Source organism: Equus caballus, chromosome X (genome assembly GCF_041296265.1).
Source record: "Equus caballus isolate H_3958 breed thoroughbred chromosome X, TB-T2T, whole genome shotgun sequence".
Taxonomy (NCBI): Eukaryota; Metazoa; Chordata; class Mammalia; order Perissodactyla; family Equidae; genus Equus; species Equus caballus.
The window spans coordinates 38,912,943-38,925,004 of record NC_091715.1 but is presented as its reverse complement, the minus strand read 5'-3'; the positions used below and the strand labels follow the sequence as shown (position 1 = coordinate 38,925,004).

At 36.4% G+C, this 12,062-nt stretch overlaps 1 protein-coding gene across 15 annotated transcripts in view; it reads right to left on the bottom strand.

Annotated features, from left to right (window-relative positions):
• JADE3 (jade family PHD finger 3) overlaps positions 1-12,062 on the bottom strand; it is a 128,578-nt gene that overhangs the window by 36,539 nt on the left and 79,977 nt on the right. For all 15 annotated transcript variants that reach the window (XR_011435078.1, XR_011435077.1, XR_011435079.1 and 12 more), the window contains one exon: positions 8,331-8,488. Coding sequence is in view for 11 of the 15 variants with exons in the window: in XM_070258593.1 (XP_070114694.1) it covers positions 8,331-8,488 (158 nt within the window). In the remaining 4 variants the exon portion in view is untranslated. The remainder of the gene's footprint in view (positions 1-8,330; positions 8,489-12,062) is intronic.

Here is a 12,062-nt window from a genome sequence, read left to right as displayed (position 1 = left end):
TGTGACCGCTCTAATAAAAATACGGTGGAAGTAATACTGTGCCAGTTTCTGAGCCCCCAGGCCTTGAGACTAGCAGCTCCCACTTCCTATCTCTTGGAAAACTCACTTGTGGAGCCCGGAGGTGCCAGGTAAGAAGCCAGACTACCCTACTCAGAGACCACGTGGAGAGGTCCTAAGACTATATGGGAATCTGGGCAATGCAGATCATAGCATCAACTACAGGGTTACAGTGATGAATAAAATCAATAAGGTTTCTGCGCTCATGTAGCTTTGAGTCTGTAATGCCACTATCAAAGAGTAGCAGAGAAATGCCATGTGTTCACCAAATCGTGTTTCATTTTCCATCTAGGCACACAGCAAGACTATATTCCCCAGCCTCCTGTGCAGTTACGTGGGCCATGGAAGTGAGTTCTGGCTAATGGCATATGGGTGGATAAGCCACTTCAAAGCCTAGCCCTCCCCTCCCAGCATCTATCTGCACAACCCTCCACACATTGTCTTTACTTTTCCTGCTGCCTGGATTTAGAGGTTTGGGGGTGGAGGAGGGAGTGGGAAAGGAGCTGGCAGATAGAGGGGCCACTCATAAAAAGAGCCTGAGTCCCTGAACGACTAGGTGGGGCACAGGTAACCCACATCCCAAATCCACATTGGACAGAGACATGTGCAAGAAATAAAACCTTCATTGTGTTAAGATGTTAAGACTTTTGGGGATGTTTGTTATAGCAATTGGCCTATCTTGACTAATACATAAGGGTAAAGAATTATTTCCCAATATTTTCATATATGTTTTACATTAAATCACTATTGTATTACATTAGATTCATTCTTAAATTTCTCTAAGAGATTTATATTTTAGAATATTTTCTCCAGAGAAAGGAGATTTCCATCAGTAGAAAATAACTAACCAATTAGGTTTTAATTTTACCAAAACTAACATGGAGGAGCCAACTCAAAATAATGTATTAAAAGATGTGTTCTTATATTCCGATACTTTTCATATGCTATTATGAACTGCTATAACATTATTAAAAATCTTTAGCGTAATATTAAGGAATGTCATCATGCTTTTAAGGCACACTGATTTACAATTTTTAAAATTTGGAAGGCAGGAAGAATTTTTACACTGAATAATTCTTAATATTTCTTCTTTATATGAAAGTAATACATGATCACTGAAGATATTAGTTTTAAGTCTAAAAGCAACCATTGCAAGGGTTTGTTATGAAACATTTACATTTGCTTAGATCTGGCAGTTATATCAGAAGAAAACACTTTTATTTTTGGCTTTTGTGAATAAAGCTACTATCTTTTAATTTCAAAAACTGTTTAAATAAATATTCTCAATAGTGTAAATAACCAAATTATTACCAGGCACCTCCTTAGCTTCTAGGACTTTTGTAATCTATGAAGAAAACAAAAACAAAAACATACAGGAAGTTATAAAACTAACCAATAAAAAAGGAACATAAGTGGTGTTTTATTATATAGTGTGAGAAAAAAGTATATTTGGACAGAGTGAAGCATAAAGTAGAGACATTAGCATCTCAGTTCAAGGTAGGAAAAGTTAAAAAGTCACCTTTTTAGACTTGTGAAAAGGGGGATTTTAAAAAATAAAATTGAGGTTTCTTGGTGATTCAAGAACTATGTTTTCCTCATAGCAGCCTGATTCATGAGGGACTCATAGAATCAAGGTGGCTGGAGTTAGGGTATGGCGAGTGTCTACCACTTTCAAAGAAGAGGCTGCTCAACAAATGGGGCTGGGACATCTGGAGATCCACATGCAAAAAAGAATGAAGCTGGATCCCTAATACCTCACATCATATACAAAAATTAACTCAAACTGATCAAAGACCCAAATGTAAGAGATAAAACTATACAATTCTTAGAAGAAAACAGGTATAAAACTTCATGATCTTGGTTTAGGCAATGATTTTTCAGATATGACACCAAAAGGACAAGCAACTGAAGAAAAAACCAGATAAACTGAACATCAAAATTAAAAACTTTTGCACCTCAAACGACACCACCCAAAAAGTGAAAAGAAAACCCACAGAATGGGAGACTATATTTGCAAATCATGTATCTGATAAGAGACATATCCAGAATACGTAAAGAACTTTTACGACTCAACAATAAAAAGACAAATAGCCCAATTTTAAAAATGGGCAAAAGATCTGAATAATTTCTTCAAAGAAGATATATAGAGGAGGTATGCATGGATGCACTATATAAAAATGGGACATTCTGGAACTGCTGGTCAGGGGACTTTGTCACCCTGTTCACTAAAGGGTCAGATTTTTAGCAGCCAAGGGCATCTGTCCCAAAGTGAATGTGATGGAACATAAAGAAGTAAACTGAGACAATTCACTTCGGCTATTTGAACAGCAGTGTTTCATAGGAAGAGAAAAAAAGATCAATCTTGTCTTTTCTGACCACATAAAGGCTTCTTCTCTTTGTAATAAAGCACAAAAGCTCTCTTCCAAAAAGGATATACAAATGGCTAATAAGCACATGAAGAAAAGATGCTCCACATCATTAGCCATCAGGCAAATGCAAATAAAAACCACAATAAGATACACTGCATACCCACTAGGATGGCCATAATCAAAAAGACAGACAATAACAAGTGTTATCGGTGAGGACATGGAGGAAATGGAACTCTCATACATTGCTGGTAGGAATGTAAAATGTTGGAGATGCTGTGGAAAATGGTTTGACAATTCCTCAAAATGTTAAAGATATAGTTACCATATGACCCAGAAATTCTACTTCTAGGTATATACACAAGAGAAAGGAAAACGTGTGGCCACTCAAAAACTTGTACAAGAATATTCAAAGCAGCATTATTCATAATAGCCAAAACATAGAAGCAACTCAAACATCCATCAACTGATGAACAGATTAACAAAATGTGGTATATCCATAGAGTGGGATATTATTTGGCCATAAAAAGTAATGAAATATTGATACATACTACAACATGGATGAGCCCTGAAAACATTATGCTGAGTAAAAGAAGCCAGACTCCAAAGGGCACACATTGTATGATTCTGTTTATATGAAATATCCAGAATAAGCAAATCCATAGAGACAGAAAGTAGATTAGTGGTTCTTATGGACTGAATTGTGTCCTCCCCAAATTCATTTGCTGAAGTTTTAACTCCTAGTGTGGTTGTATTTGGAGATGGGGCCTATAATAAGGAGATAAAAATGTTTAAGTGAGGTCATAAGGGTGGGGACCTAATCCGATACGGTTGGTGTCCTTATAAGGAGAGGAAGAAACACCAGAGATCTCCCTTTCTGCGTGCACACAGAGGAAAGGCCACGTGAGGAGACGGAGAGAAGGTGGCTGTCTATAAGCCAGGAAGACTTCACTGGACACTAACCCTGATGGCAACTTGATCTTGGACTTCTAGCCTTCAGACTGTGAGAAAATAAACTTCTGCTGTTTAAGCCACCCAGTCTGTGGTATTTTGTTATGGCAGCCGGAGCAGACTAACACAGTGATTACCAGGGGGTGGGGAAAAGGGAAAATGAGGAGTAACTGCTAACAGATGCAGGGTTTCTTTTAGGGGTAATGAAAATATTCTGGAATTACACAGTGGTGATAGTTGCATAACTCTGTGCATACACTAAAAACCAGTGTACAATTTAAAAGGGTGAATTTTATGGTATGTAAAATCTATCTTGATAAAAATATTTATATCAATTATACCTCAATTTAAAAAAACTAAAAAAAAAAAAAAAGAGAGCTGCACATTTATAAAAGCCCATGGTTGGTCATATGACAAACTTGGAACTTGACCTGACTGAGGAACTTAGTGAAATCCCCCCTACATCCCACTTTCCTATTTTGATTTATAAAATCACTTGTTAGGTGTAATGTATGTTTACTTACTCTAAACTCTTTCAATCGAGTGCTTGAGAAAGTAAAAAAAAATCTTTTTACTTTTAGTATAGGAAAGGCAAGTGGTGAAAATGGAAGGTTCAGCCTTCCTATTTGCAGTTATTCCCTAATCTTCCTTGTTTTTATGCTCTTCCCTTCCTAGCCTCATCTCTGTTTTTCTTACTTGCATCTTTTGGTTCTTCACTAATTTTCTTTCCTAACACCCACTCATTTTCCTCTTTGCTTCCTTTGTCGTCTTCTCCTTCTTAAAATGTGAATTAACATTGTTTTATTAACATTATTGAGGTAAAAATGACATACATTAAACTGCATGTATTTTAAATGTACAAATTAGTAAGTTCTGACACACACGTATATATACATCTGTGCAAACAGCACTACAACCGAGACAATGAATATATCCATTACCTCCAAAAGTTTCTGTGTGCCCTCCACTGTCCCCTTCCAAAAACCACTGATCTGCTGTCACTAAAGATTGCAGATAGTCCTTGCTTGCACAGTGGCATGGTCCTGTAAAAATGACTGTGCAAGCTGAAACTGTGAAAAGCAATCTTTATAATCAATGGGGAAAATTACAATTGTTCAGTGACCTTTAAAATTTTTGTCAAAACATTAAAACTCTCACTGTTGGCTACAAATATATAGGGAAGTAAAAATAGTAAAATCAGTATGTATTTAACACACTATAATTTAAAGCACTGAGAATTTAAACTTATTTTTCTGTAAAATCTTATCAAGAGTACAGTGCGTGACTCCTTCTTTTCATCACATAACTTATGATACAGAGCAAGCATCTTTTCTATGCCTTGGCAAACTGTCATACTCCTTTCTAAATTTGGATTAGTTTTCAACATTTTGTCCCTTGTGCTTTCAACATTGTAAAATATTTCTGAAAGTTCCTTTAATGTGCAGTTTTTTGCTGGCATCATTTTCTCTGGGACATCTTCATTCTTGTCATCACAATCACTTTCTTTCTTTATGTCCATAAGTTCGCTTTCACTAAGTTCCTCTGGCTAAATATCTAGAGCCTCTCAGACAACAACAGTATCCACATTCCCATGGTCAGCTACTTATTCTATAACTACATTTAGTTTGATTCAAATTTCTCTTCCAGTATTATCACTTTTTATTTCTTTAAATGTTTGGTAGAATTCTCCAGTGAAATCATCTGGGCCTGGAGGTACTTTTAGAGAGAGTTTTTAATTACAAATTCAATTTCATTAATAGTTATGGGGCTATTCAAGCCATGTATTTCACACTGGGTGAGTTGTGGTAATTTGTTCAGGTAACTCTCAGGAAGGCAGGAAAAAGAAAACAGAGAAATGAGAGAGAGAACACACACACAAAATAAAATGGCAGACTTAAGTCCTAATATATCAATAATTACATTAAATGTAAATGGTCTAAAGCCATTAATACAGAGTGGATTAAAGAACATGATCCAAATATATGCTGTTTACAAAAACAAACTTAAAATATAGATATATAAATCAAAAGTGAAATAATGGAGAAAGATATACAAGCAAACATTACTCAAAAGAAAGCACGAGTGACTATATTAATATCAGATTAGACTTCATAGCAAAGAAAATTACCAGAGATGGAGAGGAACATTATATAATGACAAAAGGATGGATCCACCAAGAAGACATAGCAATCATAAATGTATGTGAATCAAACAACACTCCTGCAAAATATGTGAAACAAAAACTGATTGAAATGAAAGGAGAAATAGACAACTCCCCAATTACAGTTGGAGACTTCAACCATACAGAAAATCATCAAGGATATAGAAGAACTCAACACCATCAAATTGACATTTATAGAATACTCCACCCAACAGCAGCAGCATATGCATTATTTTCAAGCACCCATGGAACACGAACCATGAAAGACCATATCCTGGGCCATACAATAAACCTCAACAAATTTAAACAAATTGAAATTATACAGTGTGTGTTCTCTAATTACAATGGAATCAAAACTAGAAATCAGTAACAGAACGACAAGAAATTATTCAAATACTTGGAAACTAAAAATCACATTCTTTCTTTTGCTGAGGAAGAGTAGCCCTGAGCTAACATCAGTGCCAATTTTCCTCCACTTTTTTTTTTTTATGTGTGGGTCACCACCACAGCATGGCTGATGAGTGGTGTAGGTCCACACCTAGGATCTGAAGCTATAAACCCGGGCCGCTGAAGCGGAGTGTGCCAAACTTAACCACTACACCATGGGGCCAGCCCAAAATCACACTTCTAAATAAAAGAAGTCTTGAGGGAAAAAAATATATCAAAGTGAATGAAAATGAAAATACAACACATTAAAACACACCTAAAGCAGTGCTGAGAGGTAAATTTATAACACTCAATGCTTACACTGGAAAAGAGGAAAAGTCAATAAGCTAAGCTCCCAACTCAAGAAACTAGAAAAAGAAGAACAAAATAAACCCAAAGAAAGTAGGACTGATATAACAGAGATAAGAGCAGAAATAAATACAAAATAATGAAACAAAAAGATGGTTCTGTGAAATGGTCAGTAAAATTGACCAACCTGTAGTAAGAAAAAATGTAGGGAAAAATTGCCAATATCAGGAATGAAAGAAGGGATATGATTGTTTCACTTGCTCCAAGTGTGTTCATAATTGCTCAATCAAGCACTTTTATGATGGCTGCTTTTAAATTTTTGTTAGATAATTCAAATATCTCTGTTGTCTTGGTGCTACAATCTATTGATTGTCTATGATCAAGTTGAGATCCTCCTGGTTCTTGATGTGAGTGATTTTTTTTTAATGACACCTGGACCATTTTGGATATTATGCTATGAGACTCTGGATCTTCTTTAAACCTTCTGTTTTGGCTGGCTTCCTCTGACACTGCTCTAGCTGGAGATCAGGTTGGGGGAGGGGATATCACTTCATCACTGCCAGGTGTTTGTAGAAGTCCTTGTTTACCATTTGGCCTCTGTCGACATGGGTCGACAAGGGTCCCAAGGGTAGGGACTCTGTTACTGCTGGGTCAGGTTCTGGCTCCCCATTAGGCCTCCACTGATACCTTCCTTGCTGGGATTGGTAAGAGTGCCTTACTACCGCTCCCTATGTGGCTTCCACTCACAACACGGGGAGAGGAGGTGTCCTCATTACTGTTGGGCAGTGGTGAAAGTCCTGACTTTCTACTAAGTCTCCTCTGACATCACCCTAGATGGGGGGAGAAATTACTGCTGCCAGGTTGAGGTGGAAGTCTAGGTTCCCCACTGTTACTATTACAGTAGATAAAAATACTGACAGTAAGGACATGAAAATGCCTGACTTGTGTCCATTCGTGATGCTGTTCTAATTTTTAGGAGGCAAGAGATGGTGTCAATGATGATAAGCTAGTGAGGCTGAGGACGTATGTTGGGCAAGACTGTGGAGCTTTCCTTAACAGAGCACAGACAGTCTCTCTGTGGGTGGGACAGCCTGGGCTTGGGTTTTAGAAGTGATTCAATAAGCATTTCTGGAGCATGACTAGGAGCGAAGAACCTGGTGCTAGGGGCAGAGAATTCAAGGATGTGATCTCTGCCCTTTAAGAACCTATTATGTACTAGAAAGAGAAAGATGTACAATGAGATGTACAATTTCTCACAGTAACCAGCAGGTCCCACCAGCTCTTTTATCTGGTGCTATTCCTTCCTTCCTTTCTTCCTTCATTCACTCAAACTTATGCCAAGCATTTTATTTCATGCCAGCCTTTGTGCAAAGCACTGGGAACACAAAGACCAGTAAGAAAAAATGGCTTCCAAAACCAGTCATTACTCGTGAGGAACTGAACTTACTACTACTTCCGGCAGAAAAGTCCTCTCCCCTTTCCACAAAACAAAAGTCCTCTCCTACTTAAACTTTCTTCTCAAGTCTTTGCAAATGAAGGCCACGTGCTTACAGTCAACCCAATTATTCCAGTTATCCCCTTCACTTTGGGTTTATGCATTTTACAAACTCTGTATGTTTTGGCCCTCTATAGAGGCTATCACTATGAGGTCCCGATTATAATGAAGCAAATTCTCATGGAGTTATGTATTAATAGAGTTATTATGGGGTTATATAATTAATGCTCTATTTCTCTTCAAAGACTAATAGATGCTACTGATTGTTGAGTTAGACCTGGAAATCCTGGTCTCCAAAATCTTATCATAACTTCAGACTGGACTTCAAACAGTTTTATTCTGTGAATGGGCACATATTATATCCCTATATAAATGAGCTTGACTTTAACTACTGATCTATCCTAGCCTGGTATAATCTGCCATTGGTCTGAATGAACCGGTGAACATGATGTGTGACTTTGTATTCTAAACATATAATTAGCTACTCAAAGTCTCTCCCCAAGCAGCACAAAGATAACTATAAGAGCATTCATTCCCTAAGCCAGAGGCACAAGCATGCAAATACCTGAGGGAAGGCTGTGGAAGAGTCTCTGGACTGGCTGGTACCTGGACTCCCTTTTCCCATTCTTCCTTCCATGTATCCGCAAAGAGGTAATAGCTGTCAGGATTAATGTGGTGAGAATCTGGAAGTTTCATGGCACTGATGAGGTCCTTCCGGAATACCTGGGAAGACATTACACACACCTTGAGAAGACCATCACTATGGAACTAACACCATTTAATGTTCTTTTAAAAAGACCATCCCCACCCACTCTATGCTTCAACAAGAGAAACATCTCTAACTTCCTAAACAGCCAGATCAACTTGTTTGGAAAGGGTTTGAAGTGCTGACAAGGAAGCCAGCTTGTTCTGGATTTAATAAAGAGTAAAGAGGATATTCCTGAATTATTTTCTTGGGCTCCTTGAATTTAAATCAATACAGGTTACTCTAAAACAGTTTGTATAAAACAAATAATCTTTAAAACTCTCAAATTAAGAAAAAAGTATCCTCTGATAACTTATATCTGTTTATTTAGTCATTACCTTAGTTTTTATCTACTTAGAAATAACTTTAGGCTTACAGAAAAGTTACAAAAAGAGTACAGAGTTCCCACATACCCTTCACATAGCTTCCTCTAATGTTAACATCTTACATAACCAGAGTACAAATATCTAAACCAGGAAATTAACATTGCTGCAATACTATTAATTAATCTACAGACCTTATTAAAATTTTACTAATTTTCCCCCTAATGTCCTTCTGTTCAATCCAGGATCCCACATTGCAATTAGTTGTCATGTCTCCTTAGTATCCCCCAATTTGTGACAGTTTCTCAGTATTTTCTTGTCTTTCAAGCCTTGACACTTTCGAAGAGTATGGGTCATGTATTTTATAGAATGTCCCTACAATCTGGGTTTGTCTGACGTTTTCTCATGATTAGATTGAGGTTATTCGTTTTTTGGCAAGAATACCACAGAAATGATGCTGTGCCTTTTTCATTCCATTATATCAGGGACACATGATGCCAATATCTTATTAGTGGTGATGTTAAACTTGATCACTTGGTTAAGTAGGTTTTTCTGTTTTTCTCCACTTAGGTTACTATATTTTCCTTTGTAATTAATAAATATCTTAGAGGAGATACTTTGAGGTTATAAAAATATCCTGTTTCTCTTCAAACTGTCATTGACTAATTTTAGCATCCACTGGTGGATATCTTGCCTGCAACAATTATTACTGTGGTGTTCTAAGGTGATTTTCTATTTCCCTCTGTCCTTCAACATTTATTAATTGGAATTCCTCTGAAAGAAAGATCTGTCCCTTCTCCCCCATTTTCTTATTTATTGAATTATTTATTTATATCATTAGAGACTCATGAGTATCTATTCTATTCTTTGGGTTATAATTTAGTATTATTATTTATTTGTTGCTCAGATTTTCCACCTTTGGCCACCGGGAGTTCTTTCAGGTTGGCCAGTGCTCTTTCGACATGTCCCATCTTTTTTAAAGCATTTCCTTAATTTCCTACATTACAACATGCCCCAGGCATGTTTACATCCTCTAACTGGTTATAAAAGCTGTTAATTTTAGATGTTAACTTCATATTCTGCTACCTTACTGAATTCTTTTATTGCTTCAGTTTCATCATTGATTTTCCAAATATACTATCATATCATCTACAGAGTTTTGCATCTTTTCTACCTAGTCTTATGTCTCTAATTGGTTTTTCTTGTTCCATTGCATTGGCTAATACCTCTATTAATATTTGGAATAGTAACAGGGATAGTGGGTATAACTGCCTTCTTCCTGAAATTAGTGGAAATGCCTTTAGTGTTTCCCATTAAATAAGAGACTAGGTCGAGGACTATGGTGTACATATTTCATAATGTTAAGAAAGTATCTTACAGTTCCTATTTTCTTAAATGCTTCATAATGCCTGGGTATTGAATTTTGTTAAAGGCTTCTTTAGCATATATGGAAATAATAATTTTTCCTTAGACATATTAATATGCTGTATGATAATACTGGATTTCTTAATAATGAAACAAACTTGCATTTCTGGAATGAATGTGACTTGGTCATGATATATTACTTCCTTAATATGGTATGATATTATTTTCTAATATTTTAATATTTTTGTATCATACTCATGAGTGTTATTAATCTGCAGTTTTATTTCTTCTGATTGTATTGTCTTTGTCTTTTAGGTTTAGGCAACAGTGTTATGCATGCTTCATAAAAGGAATTAGAACATTTTCCTTCCATTACAATGCTCTAGAATAATCAGAATTATTGAGACTATCTGGTCCTTATGAAACCATCTGGACTTGGTGCTTTTTTTTGTGGGGTAGTTCCTTAATAATTTTCTCTATTTCTTCTTTGGAAATTGATCTCTTTAAGCTTTCTACCTCTAATGGGGTCAATTTTGGTAATTTGTATTTCCACAGAGAATTATCTATCTTATCCAGGTTTTCAAATTTATTTGTACAGAGGCTTGCAAAGTATAGGCAGTTCCACTTTGCACAACAATGTGAGACCATAAAAATGATGGTGCATGTGGAAACTGTGAAAAGCAATCAATAGCTTAAGGAAAAAATTATGATTTTTCTATGATCTTTGAACATTTTGGTCAAAATATTGGAAACTCTCTTACTGTTGGCTATAAATGTATAGAGAAATGAAATAAATAGAACTAGTGTTTATTTAGTATACTGTAATTAAACTTTAGAGACATTGAGAATTAAAGTTTTTTTTTGTAGAAAAACTTATCAAGAGTAGGTGGAACACTGGGGCTGGCCTGGTGGTGCAGCAGTTAAGTTTGCACGTTCCGCTTTGGCAGCCCGGGGTTTGCTGGTTCAGATGCCGGGTGCAGACATGACACCGCTTGGCAAGCCATGCTGTGGCAGGCGTCCCACATAAAGTAGAGGAAGATGGGCACGAATGTTAGCTCAGGGCCGGTCTTCCTCAGCAAAAAGAGGAGGATTGGTGGCAGATGTTAGCTCAGGGCTAATCTTACTCAAAAAATAAAAATTAAAAAATAAAAATTAAAAAAAAAAGATTAGGTTGAACAATGCTTGCCTCTTTTTTCTCATATAACTTAACAGGCAAACATCTGAGATGGAATGTTTTCATTATCATTACTTTTTTTTTTTCTCTCCAAAGCCCCAGTACATAGTTGTATATCCCAGTTGTAAGTCATTCCAGTTCTTCTATGTGGGATGCCACCACAGCATGGCTTGATGAGTGGTGTATAGGTCCATGCCCAGGATATGAACTGGCGAACCCCAGGCTGCTGAAGTGGAGTGTGTGAACTTAACCACTCAGGCATGGGGCTGGCCCCCATTATCATTATTTTAAAAAAATCTATAATTTCAGTTTGTATTTCCTCTTTTCACTCAAGAGTTGTTTAATAGATGATTTTAAAATTTCCGTAGGGATCTATTTTTGTTAGTAATTTCTGAGTTTATTGCACTGTGATCAGTCTTGTTTATAGTACTTCTACTTAACAGAAATTACTGATGTTTTCTTTGTGACTTAATATTTGATCATATTTTGTGCATGTACCACATGCATTTGAGAAGGTGTGTTCTCTATTATCTCTAATAACAAGGTGTAGAGTTTGATATATATTCATCAGATGTACCTTACGGCTTATGTTGTTTAGATCTTCTAACATCTCACTTATTTTTTTGTTCACTTAATCTGATACTGAGACATGTGCTTCAAAGACTCCTATGATTAGTGTGTTTATGTCTC